Source organism: Oryx dammah, unplaced genomic scaffold (genome assembly GCF_014754425.2).
Source record: "Oryx dammah isolate SB20612 unplaced genomic scaffold, SCBI_Odam_1.1 HiC_scaffold_4, whole genome shotgun sequence".
Lineage (NCBI taxonomy): Eukaryota > Metazoa > Chordata > Mammalia > Artiodactyla > Bovidae > Oryx > Oryx dammah.
This window is the reverse complement of record NW_024070188.1, coordinates 19,567,800-19,591,782: the sequence shown is the minus strand read 5'-3', so window position 1 is coordinate 19,591,782 and position 23,983 is coordinate 19,567,800. Positions and strand designations below refer to the sequence as shown.

Genomic DNA, 23,983 nt, shown 5'->3' with positions numbered 1-23,983 from the left:
AGGGTGCATTTAGGTTAGTAAGAAGCCAGTCAGTTCACAGCAGTGTAGCTTTTCTTCCTTAACTATCTATTTCAAAAGGTCACTTCATCAAAAAGAGCTCCCATATGTTAATTTCACTATAATTTGACTCACACTTGAACCAAATAAGGATGAAATTTATAAAGAAGTACAACATTTAAAATTAATGAATACCACAGTTTTGTAACAGTTATACATTTAAAATCTAAGCACACTTTTTAAACCTCTCCAGCTTAAATATTTTAAATCATAATATACTTTACCTTGAAAGAACTCCAAAGTAATATTTTTAATTTTAGGGTATATGATTAATATTTATATTTAAGCAAATATAAAGTATATGCAAAAAGACATTATCATGCAATTTAGTACTCAAGTATACTTAGTTTAGACACTTTATATTCTTAATTTTGAAAGCATATGAAAATAATATTAAGGCTATCTAAAAATCTTTGGAGTCATGCTCAAAACAGTAACATTATTTGTAAGCAGGAAGCCTTTATCATGCAATGCAGCATCAAAACTTATTTTGCTCTTTTAAAAATTAAATTAGTAGATGGCATTAAATTGTCAGCCTTTATTCAGCATGAAAATTACATGGCACTTTAAACAGAAATAATGAACAAAGCAATGTAAAATGAGCTGTTTTATAGCTATAACTTAAACAGCAGAGTTTAGTACACTTTATGGAAATACATATTAATATAAAACTTCATTAATTTAAAATAAAACAAAGATAGACCCTTTGCATTAAATAGTCTGGGTAACTTAGATCAATATGCTCATTACAGTATTGCAGAAAGGCATTTGTTGAATAAATGAGAAGCCATACTAGTTGCTTCAAATTATTTTCAAATTATGAAGTATATGGTATAAGTTTCTACACACTTGTTGTAATTTTAAATCTTAAAGCTTTTTATTTTGCTGATTTTAAATGAACCAAAGAGAATATTTTAGAAAAGATTTTCATCCTAATTAAAAAATTCTCACCACAGCAGTTTATATATTAATCAAATAATATATTCTACTAATCAATATTCTACTAATATTCTACTAATCTACTACTACTACCAGATGCTTTGCAAATAATTTTAAAAGCCAAACTTCACTGACAGTAATTGCTACCTTCTGATCTCTACCACTTAAAATACTATCTTTTTGAAAATAAGGCTGTACAAATTTCAAAAAGACAAAATTGAAGACAGATAGATACATTTTTCTGAATAAGGGAAAGCTTTACCTCTTTCCAACAGGGTGGTTTCACAAAGATTCTGTACCTCTGCAATGGTGTTTGTGGAAATCCCTCAAAACAGAAACTGAAATATCAAATCTGAGGTACTGGATATGATAGGATGTCAACATGAGATACGTCATTCACTATGTACGTCCTGCTTACAACCTTTGGTTTCTTGTGCACTCTAGTTTTCTTTACCCCTAACAAAAATCTTACTACAGAAATGAAAGAATACAGAAAATATACAAATAGCTTATCCTCAGAACAAAGACTATCCTGAGATAGCAAATGTAATCTGTGGTTCTCAAACCTGGCTATATATCAGAATCATCTCTGCAGATTTTAATAAATGTACTTGCCCAGCCACTGACCCTTGGCTATTCTGATTAAATAGGTCTGGAATTGAGCCCAGACCACCTAACATAATTTCTAACTACCAAAGTAATGTGTTTGTTGTGAAAAAAAATTTCTTTAATAAAGGAGTTTTTAGGGAAAGTATCCTTCCTTCCCTTTCCTCATCAAATCCCAATCCCTAAGGGTAATCAGTTTTAACATTTTGATATCTCCCAAGACTCTTTTTTTTTTTTTTGCATTTGCATGTGTCTATATTTATTTATAAATGACAAATAACAGTCTGGAAGATTGTGCACCAAATTGTTAGCTGTTTTATTTTAGACATGTGTCTCCCAAAACTCTAATGACTTATCTCTCTCTTAATTTCCTGTTTTGTTTTCTTTTGCTTTTTTTAAACTGTTATGTGTAAACAGGTGGATGGATGACTTTCACCACGTAGAGTGTACATCTGGCATGATATGACAAAAATTACTTGGGGGCCCCAGAGCACACCTCAAGAGACCAGAGCTTAATGTCCAAAGTAGTTGAAACAGAGACCCATGGGGCTGCTGTTGGAACAAACATCCCCTATGTCTTAAACAGAGAAACAAACATCAACTTCCTTCATGAAACAATGAGGGAGTCAAGATCCTTAGGTGTTGCTATAGTTTTCCAAACACTCAACAATATGTAGCTCCCTTCAGGCTGAGTATACTCATGGATTTACTTAATGATGGTTAATGATTTCTGGGGAGGCCAAAAAGTTGGTTTTAGAGGTTTGTTTTTCCTTGCATGGGGGCATTTCTAGGGTATACAATCCATGACATGTAGGAATGCCCCATTCTTTTCAATGACTACAGATAATGCAAATGGCAGGCACCGTTTCTTCCTTCCCAAATGCCCATCTCCCCCTTTTTCTTTCTTCACAACGAGTTGAACTCTTGAGTTTGTTCAGGAACTGAATGAAAATCCTGATCTTCAAGAAGGCAGGCCCCTCTCCCAGCACCACGGAGTGAATTATGACTGGGATAAGAAAGTCACAGTAACCTAACTCTAAGGTCGTATCATCCCGTCTTAGTTAATAAGCTAAAAGGAAGTATGTGGAGAATTTGGAGGAGGGGGAGAGATTTTATTTCCTGATTAAAAAACTGCTTAGCAGAGAGTCTCCTGTGTTAGCATAGTTGTTCAGGAACATGAAAGGGAGAGCTGTAGCAGCCATGTTGCAACCATGACATCACCAACTTGAGGTCCAAAGGCTAATATACTGAACATGGCAAAGTAGAAGTACACAAAGTACCTGGGCACCTCATTAGGTATCCTGACAGCATGAGCCGCTGTTAACTGGGTGTTCTGCTGCCTAAAGCCAAATTTATCCCAGTAGACATCATTCAAAGTATAAATACACTATGATTACTTTAATCTTTCCTGATGGAAATTCAGATCATCTCACCTGATTTTGCTATTACAAACGCTGTACCAAAACACCCCGAAATAAATGGTCTAAACACATACTCATGTGAGTCTAGCAGAAGGCTGAATCTCTCTCTCGTTTTGAAGTTTCACAGATGACTTTAATGCAGTCATAGATGAGAACCACTGCTCTGGAGTTCATAAAACTCAGATTCTGGCTGCTTCTTTAATGAGCATCTTAAGGCAATGACCAGAGAGGTCTTTGAAGCCTTGGTCTTTTACTTGTCCTCTGCTCTCAGTTCATTTCATGAGATCAAGGAGGAAAAACCAACTATCTTCTTCAAGTAATATTACCTATGGCCTTTTCTCCTATGCTACTGCTAAGTCACTTCAGTCGTGTCCAACTCTGTGTGACCCCATGGACTGCAGCCCACCAGGCTCCCCATCCCTGGGATTCTCCAGGCAAGAACACTGGAGTGGGTTGCCATTTCCTTCTCCAATGCGTGAAAGTGAAGTCACTCAGTCGTGTCTGACTCTAAGCAACCCCAGGGACTGCAGCCTACCAGGCTCCTCCATTCATGGGATTTTCCCTGGTGAACAATTTATCTAGTGATTCTGTGTGTTTTTGAAAAAGGCTGTCCTATAAATTATGATTTTTTAAAAATGACTTGCTTTCCAGGGTAGAGGCTTCGTTTAAGAGGGTTCATTCATTTTTCCAGAAACAAGAAAAATTAGTAAGAAAAAGCAATTTGAAAAGTAGGATGTTTAAGTACAATTTCATTTTTCAATAAATTACAGGTATGGAGTTGTGGAATTGTGTTGAGTCAGAATACTTGTTAATTTTGACAAGAAAGGTCAACATAAGTTATTAGAAAGTCTAAACCACGTGATATTAATATTCAGTTCAATACTTTCAAATATATAAAGCAATATTCAAAACCTCTACATAGGCCTAGTAGAGGACAGTAGAATAATTTATTACTATGTCAACAACTTACATAAATGCTCATGTAAAATGTTTGAAACTGTTTGAATATTTTATTTCTATTGTTTTCCTTTTTAATCTCTAATTTGCTATTTTTGAAGGGCCTGGCTAAGAAAAGTAATCTTAAGCTTCTGAAATTATGACCATTCAGGAAAATACTGAATCATCCATAAGTTTCTGGTATTTTCTAAGAAGACCTGTAAGCTGAGTTTATTGATTGAGAACCACAGTAATGCCTACTTAATGCCCTTATGATATTTTTAGAATATTTCCAGTCATCCTCTCATTTTTAGTTGAAAAAAATTACCAAGTTTTTATAAAGAACAGAGGCATCAACAATTACTTGTTCTCCTAGAACAAGACAGCATATAGCGGGAAACTTCTTGCATGGAAGGCTGGCTAAACAGTGTGTGGAGGGGGTGGGTAGCTCTTACTCAGGTGAATGATACTAACAAGGTCACATCTTGTTTGGGAGATGTCTGAGTGAACAGTTCATCCTCAGTGACGATGATGTTACAAAAGAGAACTAATTAATGGGGATTTCATTGTGTTATAGATCTCTTTTGCTTATTTTGTAAGAGATGAATCAAGGCATTCTCATCCAATTACTAATAGATTTAAATTAAATTGTTTTTATTTTAATGAACACCTTTTCATTTATAACTGTTTAGGGGAAAGTGACTATGTTGTCACAAGTATTTTGAAGTACAACTCAAATAATTTTTGACAATAATCAATCATATCTTATTTGGGGTTCTTATTTCTATCCCAATTAGCACTGATGTCAGAAAGTCTGGATTGATACAGCAACCATGCCCAAATTCTTACTATGCTCTATGTGACTGTTAAAAAAAAAATTCTAAATGTAGCCTTAGTTTGCCAACATTGAGTACCACTTTAAAATACATTAAAGATAATGGCATTAAATGTATTCATGTATTTCTAATTTTCATATAGACAGTAAAGTTGAACATAAAGAACAGATAAAAATTTTCTCGCACAGTAGACAGAAATTAAGGAGGTAGGAAGATACAGTTTTGAAATATAAAAATTTCGTAGGCCCACTCTAGACTCAAGATTTGATTCCTCTAGGTCAGAAACTGGCACATTAGAATCTGTTTCTATTGCCCATGGGCACTTCCATACAACAACAGAGGCCAGTAGGTGTCAGACACTGCATGACCCACAAAGCTAGAAATACTTTTGTCTTGTCTTTTGCAGAAAAAGCTTGCTGACCTCTGGCCTAAGTTATCAAGAAAAATATTCAAAGATGTTTACCTCTTTGCTAACTTATTTTAAAGAACAAGTTGGGTATGGATTCAATGTGAAAATAAATCTCACTTTTCATATGTAAAAAGAATTACTGTTAAAACAATATTACTTTGAAGCTTAATATCTGCATTTTTGAGTGTGCATAAGTAAAAGAATAGCATTGCCAATTGCCAATTCTTTGGAAAGGGATTTACTCTATTTTGCTTTAACTCTTTTAATAATTGTAACATTAAAATATAAAATATATTGTGAATCTATGAACCTGCACAACTATCTGATACTCTTAAGTCAATTGATACTATGCTTTTAAAAAACAAACTAACAAAAGAAGAAATACATTTACATTTATTTCCATTTTTATTAGATTCAACAAGTTGATAGTTTTTCAAAATATGACTATATCTATCAGTTCAAATATTAAAATAATGAATTTTATATCTGAGAAGTAAAATCTCGCTTGGCTTTAAAATAAAATGCATGCTTATCAATACAGTGTGACAGATGTGTGCACACACACAAACGAAAGGCTGAAAGTTAGAAGCTTTGCTACCCATATACAACATATCTTACCGAGGCCAAAAAGTGTATTCTTTAATATCATAAGTTAAAGCTTTCAAGCGGTGATGATGCTGATGCAAAACGAAAAGTGCAACATGCCCTGTGTTCAAAGTGTAAGTGCCGCTCACTTACGTTGTTGATAGATTTATGCAAAGCTTCCCCCAGAGAGTGCCGCTATGAAAAGATCACAGGAATAAAGGGAAACATTCAGAAATCGACTAAGTGAAAGAAAGAGGGACAAAAAGGGAGAGTAAGACATAGAACATTAATTATAATATGCTCAAGAAACAAGTAAGTTGAAAACAGTTCTGAAAAAGAAATCAGACAAAAAAGAACTTTTTATGAGACACAGTCTACATTATCTGTAGTCCTTTAAAACAGTGTCTGATGCTTAAGGGCTTGCAGACTTACCTATGGAAGATACCAAAGGATGACAGTACATGAAAACCAGAGGTCAGTTTAAAAGGCAGTGGTTATTGAAGCACTTGGAAGGAATATTACCGTTCTAAATTCCTTCCAGAAATCTATAATATAATGCCTCAAAGCATTCCACTCAGCACTGAAGTAGGTTCTAGAAGGATTTCTCTCGTGAGAAATGAGCAGATGAGAACCGAAACACTAACTTCATTGACTACATAATTTGAGGACTAAAAATAAATATGAGATAATCACTGAAAATGTAAAGATTGAATAATAATCTGGTTTAGTGTAAAAGTTCGGGGGAAAGGAAGAAACGATGCCTTTGTATCTTTTCAACCCTATTTCCTAGACTGTATTTGATAAAATTATATATGACCTGGGTTCATTTTTTAGCTCATTGAAATGTTGAGTGGATAAACCATTGGAAAAACATACTCTCCGTCCCCTAAATATGGGAAAAATGTGATTTAATTTTCAAATGCCTCATTTTTTTGCCTTCCAAGGATATAAAGTAGTATTTTAAATTTATATTAATAATATAGAAAAGTTCCTGCAAAATGGCTTTTACTGTGGACATTAATCAAGTTTTCAGATGGAATATAATTATCTTTTCCCCCATAATGTGAATATTCCTTAATGTGTTACAAACTAAAGACAGCTTTTATTTGGTAAACAATTATTTACTAATACCCTAAGACTAATTTAGGTTATAGTTCACAGAGCTGAAAAAAATAAGTTGAGAAAAATTATTAACTTTCTGTTTGATTATTCTATAACTTCTCAGTTTAAACTCTCATACCTTTCATTTTATTTTTTACTTTATTCTTTCTTCTACTCATAATATTCTTTATATACTAATGAGATACTTCTCCAGAGTTCACAAAGTTTATGAAAATCCACGGGGTTTTTTAGTTTTTTTTTTTAACCTCTTTATATTTCTCTGAACTGATATCCTCGTATTAGAAGTTAACCTAAAATGAACGTCATTTACTTATGAAATAATTTTTTCATTCTTTAAAGTATCATCAGACAAAAAAAGTATGTATGTTGTTTAGGATTCCTGAACTAACTGATAAATTAGACCAATATTACAGATCAGAGGTTCTTCAATAGGAATTGTAGATTTTCTATGAGAGAAGTATATTTGAACATCTGGAATCTAAACTCATATGGTCACGACCTCTGTCCTCATATTGCTGCAGGCCATGGAAATATCTAAACCAAAAGTCCTGGTCCACAAGCTGTGACCTGGGGTGACTTACAGCACAGACCTGGCAACAGCAATTAGAAGAGGCACAGCAGTGGTGATGGGTCACCATACCCTTACTGGTGAGTACATAAAGGAAGTAAGATTTTTTTGTTTAAAGAATTTTTATTAGAGTACTGTTATATTCTCAGAGGTACAGAGGGATATAGAGAACTGAATAAGATACTAAACAAACATACACACATAAATTAAAAAGTAAGAAAAAGTTCATGATAAATAAGGATTTTAAAAGGTTGATGTGATAGGAAGTGACTAGAGGTGATATTGCATTGATGGTAAAGAAAAATCTTTGGAAAAAAGTGTCATTTAAAGTGAGAATCAGTGAAGAAGCCAGCCACAAAATGAGATGATTTGGGGGAAAGAGTGAACAGGCAGAAGGATTAGCTCAAAGACCCTAAGGTGTCAGTGAGCTGGAATGACTGGGTGTATGTGGGGGTGTTTGTCAGGCTGAAATGAGATAGGACATATTTGTTGTTTAGTTGCTAAGTCATATCTGACACTTTGCGACTTCACAGACTGTAACCCACCAGGCTCCTCTGTCCATGGGATTTCCCAGGCAAGAATACTGGGGTGGGGATCTCCCCAACCTAGGTATCGAACCTGAGTCTCCTGCACTGCAGGCAGATTCTTTACTGCTGTGCCACCAGGGACTAAAGAGCCTTAATTCAGTGGGGACCCCTGAAAGAATTTTAAGCAGGAAAATGGCAGGATCTGATTTACATCATAAAAGATTACTTCAAGTTTGTGGGGGGAAAAGTGAAATTGTGGGAGCTAAACAGAAGGCTATTATATGGTGGCTTGGACTAGTGTTTGCTAAGAGAGACAGAAGCAGGTGGAACTGGGATTTGTTTCGGAGGTGGAATGAACAGGATTGAGATTACATGAGAGATCAGAAAAGAGAGAAAGCAAGGATGACTCTTCAGTTTTTGTTCTGAGCAAAAAGCAGTGCCAGGAAGTGAAGATGATGGGATAGGGATTGAGAATCAATACTTTTGAGCCATACATGCTAAGTCTGAGATGCCTATTAGATAACCAAGTGACTGAGTTTGGGTGAAGACAAAGGCTGGAGATTTAACTTGGATTTAACTGGAAGTCACTGAACTATACAGACTGGGCTTCCTCGGAGGCGGAGGGTAAAGAATCCGCCTGCCACTGCAGGAGACCCAGGAGACCTGGGTTTGATCCCTGGGTCAGGAAGATCTCCTGGAGGAGGAAATGGCTACCCACTCCAGTATTCTTGCCTGGTGATTCCCCATGGAGAGAGGAGCCTGGAGGGCTGCAGTCCGTGGGGTCACAAAGAGTTAGACACGACTGAGCAACTGAGCATGCATGACCTATAGATGCTATTTAAAACACAAATTGGGCTGAGATTCCCCCCAGTAAGTGTTTGAAAGAATACTGGATGAACTACAAATCTGTATGCAAATGTATTACTTGGCAAGTATTCTACATGAGCAGGATCCATGTTAAGAAAAATTAATGCTATATTAAGTCAATTTCCTTTAAAGCATCTTAAGCTACTTGTTAGTTTTTGAGATGACTGAAAACGGCCTTAAGAGGTTCTCTTCAGCTCATTAGAGCACTTGGATATTTCAGCACAGAAGGCTTATTAAGGTGTTTCAGGATTTCTGGTCTTGATGGATGAATATAATCAGACTTTCAGCCATTATAAGTAAGGAAGAAAAACTGAAAATAACTGAAAAAGTTGCTGCACTTAATGAGAAGTTTACAGCTTTGTACATAAGAAAAATATGCTCTTAGGAGTAATCTTATTGTTCTAATCCTCAGTTTATTCATTTAGAAAATAGCACAAGGTTTTTATTGATAAATGTTTGCAGTTTACAAATGTACCGGTATATAAATATTGAAATCCACTGAATTACAGGGCTTCCCAGGTGGTTCAGTTAAGTTCAGTCACTCAGTCGTGTCTGACTCTTTGCAACCCCATGAGTCGCAGCACGCCAGGCCTCCCTGTCCATCACCAACTCCCAGAGTTCACTCAGATTCATGTCCATCGAGTCAGTAATGCCATCCAGCCATCTCATCCTCTGTCGTCCCCTTCTCCTCCTGCCCCCAATCCCTCCCAGCATCAGAGTCTTTTCCAATGAGTCAACTCTTCCCATGAGGTGGCCAAAGTACTGGAGTTTCAGCTTTAGCATCATTCCTTCCAAAGAAATCCCAGGGTTGATCTCCTTCAGAATGGACTGGTTGGATCTCCTTACAGTCCAAGGGGCTCTCAAGAGTCTTCTCCAACACCACAGTTCAAAAGCATCAATTCTTCGGCGCTCAGCTTTCTTCACAGTCCAAATCTCACATCCATACATGACTACTGGAAAAACCATAGCCTTGACTAGATGATAAAGAACCTGTCTACTAATGCAGGAGACGTAAGAGATGGGGGTTCAATCCCTGGGTCGGGAAGATCCCCTGGAGGAGGGAATGGGAACCTACACCAGTAGTCTTGCCTGGAGAATCGCCATGGACAGAGAAGCCTGGTGGGGTACAGTCCACAGGATGGAAGAGAGTATGCACACACTGAATGACAAGCTTTTAGAGGACCATGGCTTGTTCATATTTTGCAAAAGTGCCAAACTTAGTACCTGGCAAAGAGTTAAATGGTCAATCAATGTTTACTAAAAGACTAAATGAATGACATGGACTTTTATTACTGAGTTAGTTCTTACTACTCTCTACCTTTTCCCCTTCCCCAAAGTAACATAAGAAGTAATGAGAAACTTTTAAATAACAAAAAGAACTTATTTAGAAAAAAACATAGATATCTTGCAGATATCCTGTTGACAGAAGCCAACAGAATCTAAGACTTAGAAATATATTCCCTCAGAGAAGTGAACTAATGAGTATACTAAAAAGCTGTATTAATCTGAACAAAGAAAGACTGCCAAGAGGGAAAAAATATACACCAAACTGCACCTATCTTGTCCTACTCTGGTCTATTCTCTGTACTGCGGTCAGAGTTTTCAGACTTTAATATCTGACTGTGTTAAATTCATCAAACCTTGCCTAAAATCTTCCAGTGGCTCGTCATGGTACTTTAGATAAAATCTCCACAAGGCAAACAAGAACCCATGTTATCTGACCCTGCTGCCTACCTCCCCCATCTTCCTAGCTCTCTATTCCCCAGAATATAGCTATTTGGGGGCTGCCTGAGGACCTTTGCACCTACTTCCCCCTCTGCCCAGAATGCTGTTCTCCTTCTTCTCTTGGCCTGATTCCACTTCTCTTCCAGGTAGAAGATCCTGCACTTAGAGAAGCCTTCCCCATACAACATTATGGTTGTAATGAATTAATGTGTCATTTCTGTTTGCCTTCTTTTCTAGATTATAAACAAAGGGAAGTAAGACAGCCCTGCTACTGGTCTGTCACAGTGCCTAGCATATCAGAAATACTGAATTAACATATGTCAAAATTTTTTATTCTGACAATAGAATTTTCTTTACTAACAGAAATGTCACTTGTTAAATTTCTAAATTCCTTGAAACAATATTTACATTAATCTTACATTGCATTCAAGTAAAATATGTTAAATCTTAATAAAATATTCCAAAATGAAGTATTTAACATATAACACTGTACTTTCTTAAATTATGGAAAGTTTTCTCCAATATTATTTCCAAGTATACTAACATCTAGAGAAAAGCAACCAATAAACCTAAGATTAGAAGTGGGAATCAGAACTTTAATAATTCTCCTGAAACAAAAAATTAAAAAGGTCATGGAACAATTGTTTCATATTTAAACTAAATCAGTAATAACAGGCTTTTCAATGAAATTAAGGTGAAGAGAAGCTAATGTTAGATAATTTTAACACTTCTCAGAGGCTAGGTCTTTAAACTTTATAATCATATATCTACTGAATGTTTTCAAATCCACAGTATTGTAATTATTTTTAGTATCTTGCCATAGGAAATGGAAATAAATATATTTATTATTACAGTGCTATCTAGAAGTTCTCAATATTTTTCAAGTGTCTTCTGAGCCTTAGTGCCTGTGAAGGCATAGACTGTTTTGCATTTCATCACAGTCTCAGTGCAGTATTTTGCAGAACAGATATACACATACACACACTCAATACACATTAAAACTACTTGGGGGGCAGGTGGGAACTTTCCTGGCAGTCCAATGGTTAAGAATACACACTCCCAGTGTGGGTAAGGGTTCAATTCTTGATCAGGGAACTAAGATCCTGCATGCTATGTTTAGTTCAGTCGCTCATTTGTGTCCGACTCTGCGACCCCATGAATCGCAGCACGCCAGGCCTCCCTGTCCATCACCAATTCCCGGAGTCCACCCAAACCCATATCCATTGAGTCGGTGATGCCATCCAACCATCTCATCCTCTGTCATCCCCTTCTCCTCCTGCCCTCAATCTTTTCCAGCATCAGGGTCTTTTCCAATGAGTCACCTCTTCGTATCAGGTGGCCAAAGTATTGGAGTTTCAAGCTTCAACATCAGTCCTTCCAATGAAGACCCAGGACTGATCTCCTTTAGGATGGACTGGTTGGATATCCTTGCAGTCCAAGGGACTCTTGAGAGTCTTCTCCAACACCACAGTTCAAAAGCATCAATTCTTTGGTGCTCAGCTTTCTTTATAGTCCACCTCTCACATCCATACTGGAAAAACCATAGCCTTGACTAGATGGACCTTTGTTGGCAAAGTAATGTCTCTGCTTTTTAATATGGTGTCTAGGTTGGTCATAACTTTCCTTCCAAGGAGTAAGCGTCTTTTAATTTCATGGCTGCAGTCACCATCTGCAGTGATTTTGGAGCCCAGAAAAATAAAGTCAGCCACTGTTTCCACTGTTTCCCCATCGATTTGCCATGAAGTGATGGGACCAGATGCCATGATCCTAGTTTTCTGAATGTTGAGCTTTAAGCCAACTTTTTCACTCTCCTCTTTCACTTTCATCAAGAGGCTCTCTAGTTCTTCTTCACTTTCTGCCATATGGGTGGTGTCATCTGCATGCTGAGTGGTAAGGCCAAAAAAAAACCAATCTACAAAAAGCCTATAGCTAAAACTACCCAGTATTTTACCACATCTTCTTTAAGCTAGGTACAGATGTCACAGTTCCATCTCTTCGTTCTCTCTTCCCAGAGTCCAGGCTGAATCCCTGATGTTTCTTTCACATAGTTTCATGGTCTCCTAATTTCTCAGGAGAGGATTCTGAACCTTCAAGGTCAGCTTCACTTGTCTCCTGTCACTGCTTAGGGCTTCTGTCAAGGTCATGGTCTAAGTTAGCTGAGAAGAGGTGATAACTCTGGGTCCTTTTCCATCCCCTCTACCTCAGTTATCTGCTTGCAGCCATTCTTTTATTAAAAGGTAGTATTGTTACTCATTTAACATGGGCAGAAAACTGATGAAAATATAATCTCTTTTCAACAGACAGAAGTACAATTTCTAAAGAGAGAATTTCTTCCTAACATAAAACTTAAGAGCCAGCTGAACGAGTACTGAGCTTACAGAACCAAACTGATTCAACATTTTGTGTTCCAAATAGTCTAGACCAGTGCTAACAAGAATTATAATTGAGACCCATGTGTCACTTTAATATTTTAATAGCCATATTAAAAAAAGTAAAAGTATTTTTAGGCATATATTTAACCCAATATATCCCAAGCACTAGCATCTCAACATGTAACTAAATAAAAAGTGCTAGTGAGACATTCCATATTCTTTTTTTATATTAAATTTTCAAAACCCAGTACATATTTTACACTGACATCTCAAATTGGATGAAGCTCACTTCAAGTACTCAGCAGTCATAGGTGGCTTGTTGCTACCATATTAGACAACACTCATTTAGCAATCAGAAAGCATTCTGCAATGGCCTTAAACTGGCTTTTCTGTCATTCTTGATCAAAGCATTGATTTTGATGCTCCATTTCTTATTCATGTCATTGTTCTTTCCTATTGAGCATGAACAATGCCCAAGTATCCTGTGACTGTAGGACCAATAAGTCTAAAACCAAACGCACCACCTCATCCCCTTTCGGTGAAGTAGTCTGTCATGACCTTCTTGTCTCAGATGTCATCTTCTTTCCATTATCTGTGTTTCAAATCCTGGGCCAGCTTTAACATGTCCTTCTCCTTTACCAAAGTATTCCATCAAATTTGTTCCTTTATGATTTCTCTTGTAATTCTCAGTGAAATAAACTTAATTCGGGTCCTATTTGGGTGGACTTATTTGTACTTCATATATTTAACAACTTCCTCTTTGGATGCCCTGACTCAGGTTTTCTTTACTCAGCAACACCTGCGAGCTGACTATATGCTAGGCACAGTTTAAGCTGCTGGGATGCAGTGGTGAGCAACACAGGTAAAGAACCAGCGCTCATAGAACTACATTCTAACAGGAAAGAGACTCAATATCATGCTGCTGCTGCTGCTAAGTCACTTCAGTCGTGTCCGACTCTGTGCGACCCCATAGCCGCCAGCCCACCAGGCTCCCCCGTCCCTGGGATTCTCCAGGCAAGCACACTGGAGTGGGTTGCCATTTCCTTCCCCAATGCATAAAAGTGAAAAGTGAAAGTGAAGTCGCTCAGTCGGGTCTGACTCTTAGCGATCCCATGGACTGCAGCCCACCAGGCTCCTCCGTCCATGGGATTTTCCAGGCAAGAGTACTGGAGTGGGGTGCCATTGCCTTCTCCCAATATGATGCTATGTGGTAACAAATGTTTTGAAGAAACACAAGGCAGAATAACAGAGTGACAAAGGAGGCTATTTCAGGGGAAGTGGTCAAGGCAGATCTTTTTTGAAGATTAAAATCTGTGCATAGGGCTTTTCTGGAGGCTCAATGGTAAAGAAACAACCAGCCAATTCAAGAGACATGAGTTCGATCCCTGGTCCAGGAAGATCCCAAATGCCATGGAGCAACTAAGAACATAAACCACAACTACAGAGCCTGTGCTCTAGAGCCTGGCAACTGCAACTACTGAGTCCATGAACCCTAGAACTTGAGCTCTGCAACCAGGGAAGCCACTGCAATGAGCAGCCTGTGCGCTGCGACAAGGAGTAGCCCCTGCTCAGCTCAACTAGAGAAAAGCCTGCTCAGAAATGAGGACCCAGCACAGTCAAAAATAACTATTTTCTGAAAAAAAGATTTGAGCAGAGAATTGAACAAATTGAGGAACAAGCCATGCAGAGTGGATTCCATAAGCACTGGAAGATGCAGAGGCCCTGAGATGGATTAAGCCTGGTGCATGTGGTCCAGAAACTCCACTCCATGTAGCCCAGTATGGCTGTGAAAAGCGAAGGGAGACAGTGGCAGCAGATGACGCTGGCCGTGCAGACAGAGGCCAGATCATGAGGCCCCCGCAGGCCACAGTAGGAGTGTGGAATGCACTCTACAAAGGTGATGGGAAGCCACTGGTGCGTCTGAAGATTGCAGCACCATCATCCAGTTAATAATCTAAGAGCACCACTTTCGATGGATGGAAACCAATTTGTAGGTAGATGAGAGAAGCGACGAAACCAAATATAGGTTCCAGGTGCAGCACAGAAGGGTAGTGGGGGAGGCGGTAAGACAAGAGCAGATCTAATGCACCTGGAAGGCAGAAAGGAACAACAGTGTCCAGCAGGAGCAGTCTGGCTTAGGCCGAGGTGATGGAGGGATGCATATGTATTCAAGAGCTCTGTTTCACATACTTTAATTTAGATATTTATACTGAGATGTCTACATTTAGTCCTCACTTCAATATTAAGCTTTCTAAAAAAAAAAAAAAATTCAGCATGTTATTCTGCTATCCACAAACCTTTGAGAGAATCTCATAGCTTACTGAGTAAATTTTGACCTCCTAAGACTGAGAGAGTCATTTCCTAGGCAGGTTGATAAGAAGTCTAGGGGTCCCCAAGGAGAGAGGGGTCTGGAATTCTCAAGGAGGAAGAAAGGACAAACTTTTTTTCCTTCTCTACATTCCTTAGGATTATATAACAACAATGTATTCTGCCTGAGGACAGTCTCTGGATTAAACCTTCTGGCTAATTCTGTAAATTATGGGAGTAGACCTGCTCTTTATAAGGATTATATAATAACAATGTATTCTGCCTGAGCACAGTCTCTGGATTAAACCTTCTGGGTAATTCTGTTATCTTAAAATGTAAATTATGGGAGTAGGTCTGGTGAGGTCTTTACAACCTCCAGACATTCTTTGGATTCATTGGAGAGTATATAACTTCATTGCTAACACTAGCAATGGAGTACTCTTTCTACCCCCTTCTGAGGCCTATGTCAGAAGCTTTCTCTATCTCCTTTATACTTTAATAAAACTTTATTACACAAAAGCTCTGAGCGATCAAGCCTCGTCTCTGGCCCAGATTGAATTGTTCTCCTCCGGAGGCCAAGAATCCGGCCGTCGTGATTCAACAACAATCTTTCAAGACTAGAAGTCAAAGTTTTTCACAATGATCTCTCTCCCCAGTTGTCCTGTTATTTTTCGGTATTCCTTACAGTGTCTGGGAAATTTGAGTATATTTTGTCTGATACATTGAGTATACACTGAGTATAAATGTCTGATAAATGAATAAAAATATTTGTGTTCCCCCTTCACCTTATTCAAAAGCCACACTACAGCGGACCTCCTCAATGAAACGTTACCCAATCACATTGGCTATATTACTTTTCTCTAACTCAATACTCCTACCCAGCAGTATGCTGATAAATGTTTTAACAGCTCTCTGAAAAATGAACCCCTCATCTGTAGCATTTATTATACCTAGGATGTAAACACTCTCACTATGGATGACTGCAAGCCACGATGACCCTGATTTCCCTGAATACGGAGTTGAGAAGGTACTGGCAAACCAGCTCGGTGAGTTGGTGTACCCCAACACCACTGCTTCCACAGTACTAACAGTCCAGACCACTTATAAAGTCACTTACAGCAGAGTGACTTTTACTGAGGTGTCTGTACACAAGTCTTCCCCCATTAGACCGTAAATATGTGGAGGGTAAAAACTGTGTCATATGCATGGCTACAACCAGCTAAATGACCTTGGGGTCTCAGAGTTCAAAATGGAGAGTCAGACCTAAACGACAGAATTCCATAATTCTATGTCTGAATGATCCGTGTATCTCTCAAATTTCTCAGTTTGCTGATCTGAATGGGGGCGCTGGAATACAAAGTCATACTTCCTTATTATTCCAAAATAAAATCTTCCTTGAAAAAGATGAAATAGAGAAATAAATGACGACAGTTTAGGCTCACAAATAGAAAATATGATCAATGAGGAATTTATATAATCATTTTTCAACTAAAGAAAAATAAGACTGTATTTCTTCTACTTTAAAGGAATTCAAATGTACATACCCATTAGCCCAGGAAGCAGAATTAATTTTGGACTAAAGTATAATCATTGACTAGAAAAAACAGAACACAATGAAATAATAAAGGAAGACTAAATGATATAAAGTTAGGCTCTGATTGGAGCATAGAATGAAAATAAAAGCTTCTGGAAGTTTTCATAAAGTAAAAAACATTGAACTAAAGAAAAATAAAATTCTCATGCTTGTCTATGTCCATTTTTTCAGATATGTAGGCCATGAGGGTGTTTACATTAAACCCATGTGAAAGACGAATCCTTTTACTTCTTCTTTGCTCTAAGTAGGATGAAATACATGTAAGCTAAGGCTCAAAAATTAGACTTGTGTTCAGCTTACTCAAAAATGATTTAAACACGTGAAAATACAGATCCTCTGATACCCTTTCGTAACAGATGCTCTGCCCTAGGCCCTAACTGTTTCCTGTCCTATTTGCCACTTTGTACTCCCCTAATTTCACAAAGCCCAAGCCAGGTCTGTTTTCCCCAAATGTGGAAGGGGTGCAGGCAGTGCCACGGTGACAGAGTGAAATAGCTGGAGGGGGCAGGGCAGGGGAGGCAGCTTTGAGGAGTAGGGATAAGCAGCCCAGTCAGGCAGCTGGAGAACGGTGGAGCAGGCGGCAGAGCACAGCCGCCAGGAAACCATCCAAAATAATCTACAGAACAAGATCCAAAGAGCCAGGAAGGGTCTTCTGTCCAAAACAAAGTTCCATGAAAAAGACTGCTGGTCCTGCTAGAATGTGTCCCATCTCATATATCTACAAAGACTGAACCTTCTAATATAATACTCACCTCTACTTTAATGTGAAATCCTTTGTTTAGTTTTCTCTTAACTTTCTTCAGGTAGACAATCCTGAATGTAACAGCTATTTGCCAGCTTATCTATGGTAATGTGTGTGCCCTACACATTTCAGAAGTGGGGAAAAAGGAAGATGTTGTAATTTTGGAAATGGTCTCATGGCCTGAAGCAGTACAGAACAGCCTCACCGTTAGAGGCAATTAATTGTTGGTTACCTTGATATTTATGGTTAATCTGCTTTGAAAATGGATTAAAATTTTTTTTCTGTAAAGTTGGCAAAAATTGCAGCCACATGTAATAAAATATATTATAATACATAGAACTAGAACCAGATGTAGAGTATTATATCCCCTTGGGAATGAATGCAGACTAGATGTCCAAAACAAAACAAAACAAAACAAAACAAGACAAGGATATCAGACTATCAGAAAGGCATGGATGAAATCTGAGTAAATGGATAATGGATAAAATAATTTGACAGAAAACAGGTGGAAGAGGTGGTGTGCCCTCTGTAAAGTGCCAAATCCAGCTAGAAAATGTCTAGCTCAAAAGATCCTGATTGACTGAAAAACAAGGCAGACTTTTAAGGATGTTTTTCATTTTTACTGTAAATTGGATTATGTGGTAAAATTAAACCTTCCTAAGTACAGAACATCATAGAGGAGTATTACCACTCTACCCAGTAAAACATGTCCTTCTAGATCCCTAAGGAGGGATGTAAAAAGTATAGAGAAGGTAACTAATAAGCAATGCTAACACGGTGACCAACTTTTAGTGAGAGTTGTTTTCTTATTTTTCTGTGAGTTTCAAAGGTTTCAAATTTATTCACAAAAGCTCATAAATATTCCTGGAGGTATACTCCCTTTCCAGAGTAACACTGTAGTTACTAGGAAATACCAGTCACAAATGGGCAGGCTCAAAGTACTCTGGAAAGGTACTGCATGTATGTACCTATGTAATAAATAATCCTACAAAAAAGCCTATCCTGTTTATTTTGAAATTCATCGAGATCACAAATAGAAAGATAATAGTGGATTTCTGGCACTAAATTGCTGAGCTGCTTCTTATCAAGTTCTGCACTTGCTTATCAACTGGTGACTCATGCAGTCAGTCCTATTTAATTATTGGCTTTACAGAAGACTTAAGAATTCATAAATTTAGAAGTTGTGTAAATGAGTGACAATGTGCAAATTCGCTTAATTATAGGTGCTCTGGAAATAAGCGAGCCTGATAAGAAGATAGATTTAGAAAAACCACACCTTACATTTATGTCATTTTGAAGCATAGCATGCAACTTCCTGCTGGTGAGAAAGAAGTAAATTGCTCACTTCTAGTGAGTGGTTTTAGGAAATCGGGATAACTTTTAATAAATTTTACCCTCCACTGCCCAAATGGTATCTAATGGCTTGGAAAAAGATGTTATACGTTCAAACTAAAACTTTTCCATTTAAAATCCTTAATTTGTTCAGTTCAAATATTAAACCAAACAACCGTAAGTGCTTCTCAATATTTAAGACTGTCGATATATTTATTAAGCACACTATTTCCTAAGTTTAAGAACATTTCCTTGATTTCATATAATCTAAAAAATTTAAGTTAGTCCTATAAAAAATAACAAAATACAGTGAATTAACACACAACGTTTTATACTTCTTTAGCTAGCAAATGTCAAGGAAAATGATCTTCCCTAGTCCACAGACTATTAATTACCTGGTTTAAGAGATCTTCTACTTTCTTCTGCCATGAATCCCTGGCTGCATTTTTCTCTCGCTCTTTTAACTGCAAAAGTTGAGACATTGCTGACTTTTTATCCTCTTCATGTTGAAGCCTTAACTCTTCACGAAGTTTGGAACACTCTTGTCTAAAACACAATAAATGTGTTTAATTTGTAAAGAGAATTTTTCCTCTCAATAACTACAGCATAGTTTGTTCGCAGGTTTTCTAAGCGTTTAACTAATCTGCCTCAAAAGCTGGCTCAGAGTAAGAGGTGCTTATTTTATCAATAAGTTAAGGGCCATAAGGTAAACTGGTAACTTATCAAGATCACTGATTAATCAAATTACCGAAGGTAGAATACGTTCTAGAACAGTAAGTCCTCTGACTTCAGATTAGTTCTCCACCTATATTATAGTCAGGAGAAGGAAATGGCAACCCACTCCAGTATTCTTTCCTGGAGAATCCCATGGACAGAGGAGCCTGGCAGGCTATAGTCCATGCGGTTGCAAAGAGTGGGACACGACTGAGTGACTTCACTTCACTTATATTACAGTCAAGGAAATGAAATAAAAAATTATCTGTATTTAAGCAGAAAAACAGAACTCCAATTTCTCTACATTTAGCCATGGGAAAAACTGATTAAAAATGCTGCTGCTTTGGACCTCCCTGGTGGTCCAGTGGCTAAGACTCTGTGCTCCCAATACAGAGGGCCTGGGTTTGATCCCTGGTCGGGGAACTGGACCCCACATGCCACATTTAGGAGTTCACCTGCTGCAGCTAAGACCCAGCACACCCAAATAAATAGAGCTTCTTAAAAAATGCTGCTACTGTATCTTTAACAATGAGACAATGTAAGCCATATAAATAGAAAACCTTTTTTTTTTGCATATGTGTATAGTAAGACGACATTAGAGAGTAAAGAACATACCTAAGGTTTTCAGTCCACTTCATCTCTAAGTCATGGGCCATTCTGTCCACTTGTAGTTTCTCCTCTTCTTTCATGGCAGCCACTGTTTCTTCATGCTGTCGCCTCTCCTGTTCTAGCTTACTCTGAAGAATAAAAGCTATCAATGAAGACTAGTTTCAAAGTCACTGCTGCTTATTTCAAGTAAGCAGAGTGCCTGCATTATAACTTTTAAATTCTTACAACACAATAATTGATAGCGCTATCTATAACGATTATTTGCAATTTTCTAACAATAAAATCATGGTACCCATTTTATCTTTTAAATGTCCTTGTGCAAGACATATTTTATTAAGGCGCATACATTGACAAGTTATTTTTAAAAGCTTAAAATCGGCATTAAATTAATAACCTAAGCTTTCCATATCATAGATATCTAAGAATTCAATTATCTTCACCTGAACACACACTACATAGGCAAATATATTATTAAAATTCATTCCCATTCATATCAAAAGTATGCTATCTATTCAAAGCTTAGGCATTATAACTGTACCTCACTGACCTGATTAAAATAATCATGAGAAGTTTAGGCTTCTATTTTTATCATGTAACTTCAAACCAGTGGTCCACTGGTTTATGTTACAGTAATAAGACTATGAAACATGTGACATCTCTGTAGAGGAGCATAAATCAAGTGGTTTTCTGGAGTGTGGGGCTGGACATGACCTGTCTGGACAACACTGCAACTGGTGACCCCTGCCAGCAGTGCACCCGCTCTCAGAGCACAACAGAAAAGGAAGAGATGCTGGTCCAGCTTCTGTTATCACAGTGACCCTTTCTGGATCACCTACTTGCTGTGGCATTGTTGAGGAGCATATCCAGATTTATGGGAAGGAAGTCAGTGCTGAAATTGTTGACCTGGCTAGTAAGCAGTAAATGGTGAAACCTGAATTTACCAATCTTAGCCAACTGTCATTTTCACTAAGTACTCTGCCTCGAGGAATTATTTTTTCCACCAAAGACAATGTTGAATGGAATAGAATTACTTAAAGTAAGAAATCTCTAGCTACTGTCCTCCTAGTTGTATTCATTTCTCTATCTTCTAAGATAAACATTTGCTAAACATTTGCTCTGCTTCATGAGACTTGAAGGGGAAAGACAAACCTTTCCCAATATCTGTAGGTCACGGAGAATCACTTAGTTGCTACAGACCAGAGTTCAAATTCTTACCAGTTAAGAGAACTGTGCATACTATTCATATTATGGGTTGAATATTATTATGGGTTGAATTGTGTTTCCAAAGAGATATGTGGAAGTCCTAGCACCCCAGTTTCTCAGAATGTGATGTTATTTGGAAATAGGGTCAGTGATATAATTAGGTAAGATGGAGTCAGGCTGGAGTCGGTGATGCCCTTCATCCAGTACAACAGGTATCCTTACAAGAAGATATAAGGACATAGGAGGGATGCCATGAGAATACAGGGAAAATGGAAGTCGTGCTGCCAACAGCCAAGGAACACCTGACTACCAGGAGCTGGAAAAGGCAAGAAAGATCCTCCCTTAGAGGTTTAAAAGGGAGAATGGCCCTGGGAACACCTTGATTTTGAACTTTCAACCTTCAGAACCGTGAGAGAGTAAATTCCTGTTGTTTTAAGCCACCATGTTTATAGTACTTAGCTATGTCAGCCCTAGGAAACGAATACACTATATATAATGTGATGTTTAAAATAAACTTTAAGCAGAGTAACTAAATCATGTTTTTACCTCACTGATATTTAGATTACAGTAGGATAATAACGGAGAAGGCGATGGCAGCCCACTCCAGTACTCTCGCCTGGAAAATCCCATGGATGGAGGAGCCTGGTAGGCTGCGGTCCATGGGGTCACAAAGAGTCAGACACGACTGAGCGACTTCCCTTTCACTTTTCACCTTTATGCACTGGAGAAGGAAATGGCAGCCCACTCCAGAGTTCTTGCCTGGAGAATCCCAGGGACGGCGGAGCCTGGTGGGCTGCCGTCTGTGGGGTCGCACAGGGTCGGGCACGACTGAAGCGACTTAGCAGCAGCAGCAGCAGCGGGATAATGACATTACCTCAGCATTTAACAGCGCATCCTTGGTCTCCTTCAGCCTCCCTTTAGTCAGATCAAGCTCATTCTGAAGTCTTTCCTGGGAGTCCTGAAGGCTGGCAATGAGTCCTTCGGCAGAGCCAAGACCTTGTTCGCTTTTGCTTACCATTTCTTGGAGGCGGCCAATCTGCAAGTAAACACAGTACTTTTAATACATCCCAGTGTAATTGACTAGCAAACAGTCACGTTTCTTAAAGTCTTTTCTTTAGATGTAATTTTACTGATGGATCTTTCTTGATGAATTTAGAAGAAGCACTCAATCATGACAGTCTTCATCTGTTGTTTTTTGAAAAGACCTCCATATTTGTGATTTCCCTTTGTCATGGCAACCATGTAAATAAATGGATACCTCAAGCTCCTGGGAATTACTGGTTATATCATATAATCCAATACCTATAAAAAAGAATTGAAGTAAGATAAAGATTATGCCCAAGATTGAGAGGGAAAATATTTTTTTAATATAAATATTTTTAAAATTGCTCTTTAAAACAGCATCACATATTTCATTTGAGTCCTGTTCTCCATCTATTTATAAAAGTGATAGATTTTGATCAATATTGATAAGCTGGTAATGCAGCTTAAATTAGGGTATGCTGTGATTTCTGTGTTTCCATAAAAAAAACTGTGTCATGAAACTGTTGAGTTAAATTTATACACTCTTGAAATTAGCTAATAGGCAATGTGTTAATTAAGCAGATTCATACCCACAAGTGATGAGAACTAAAATCAATAAATGAAAATATTTTAAATTACTTCACAGGAAAAGGCTATGACAAAAACATCTCATTTTTATAAAACAGCCAAGCCCATCAAAACTCAACAGATATGACAACTGGTAATTTTAAAATAATACCTGAATATTTCTCACTGTAAATACATACAAAGAAAACTGGAAATCCTTCAAGCCCTCTCTAACCTGAAATTCCCTGTCCCCAACTTCCTGTCTCCTTTCCATGCAGATGTAGGTACATGCTGAGCAACTGTGGTGATGGGAACACTCTATCTTGTTAGTATCTTTAAGGAATGCCAACATCATAAAATGAGCTGGGCGCTTTCAGTTTTTCTGAGCTCTGAAATATTTTCATAGCTAAGATTTACTTGCTTTTTGAAGATTTGGTAGAAGTCATTCTCTAAAATCCTCTGGATCTAGTGCCTCCTTAGTATATGTGGGACCTTTCACTTTCTTTCATGGCTATATAATTGGTTTGGCCAGGCTGTTTAACTACTTTGAGTCATCTTAGAAATTTAAATTTTCATACAAAGACATCAGTTTTCCCTAAATTTTAAAATTTACTAGTGTATTTATATATAGTGTTTTAAAATTTTTCTGTCATTGTATTTATGTCACATTTCCCTAGGCTATATAATTTGTTTCTTCTTTGCTTTTTGTGTTGATCTGGCTTGCCATGAAAGTGTTTTGCAGCAGTAAATGAATGAATTTAAGAAAAGTGACTATTAACAGAGTTAAACAGTACTGAACTTGGCAAAAAATCTGGTTTCAAGTTCTGGGTCTGTCAATACAAAATAGCAGTAAAAATACCTACCTTATAGAGTTATTACAATAATTAAATTCTAGGATATGTGGGAAAAGATTTTTTAACTA

General features: G+C 37.6%; 1 protein-coding gene across 10 annotated transcripts in view; it reads right to left on the bottom strand.

Moving 5' to 3' along the window:
• Positions 1-23,983, bottom strand: part of FAM184A (family with sequence similarity 184 member A) — a 123,927-nt gene that overhangs the window by 25,609 nt on the left and 74,335 nt on the right. For 8 of the 10 annotated variants that reach the window (XR_005720770.1, XR_005720769.1, XM_040238410.1 and 5 more), the window contains 3 exons: positions 22,346-22,507; positions 20,275-20,396; positions 19,341-19,491 (listed from right to left, as the gene is read on the bottom strand). Coding sequence is in view for 8 of the 10 variants with exons in the window: in XM_040238410.1 (XP_040094344.1) it covers positions 19,341-19,491; positions 20,275-20,396; positions 22,346-22,507 (435 nt within the window). In the remaining 2 variants the exon portion in view is untranslated. Of the gene's footprint in view, positions 1-5,942; positions 5,985-19,340; positions 19,492-20,274; positions 20,397-22,345; positions 22,508-23,983 lie in introns of all 10 variants that reach the window. The other 2 variants (XM_040238403.1, XM_040238409.1) reach the window with 1 other exon arrangement.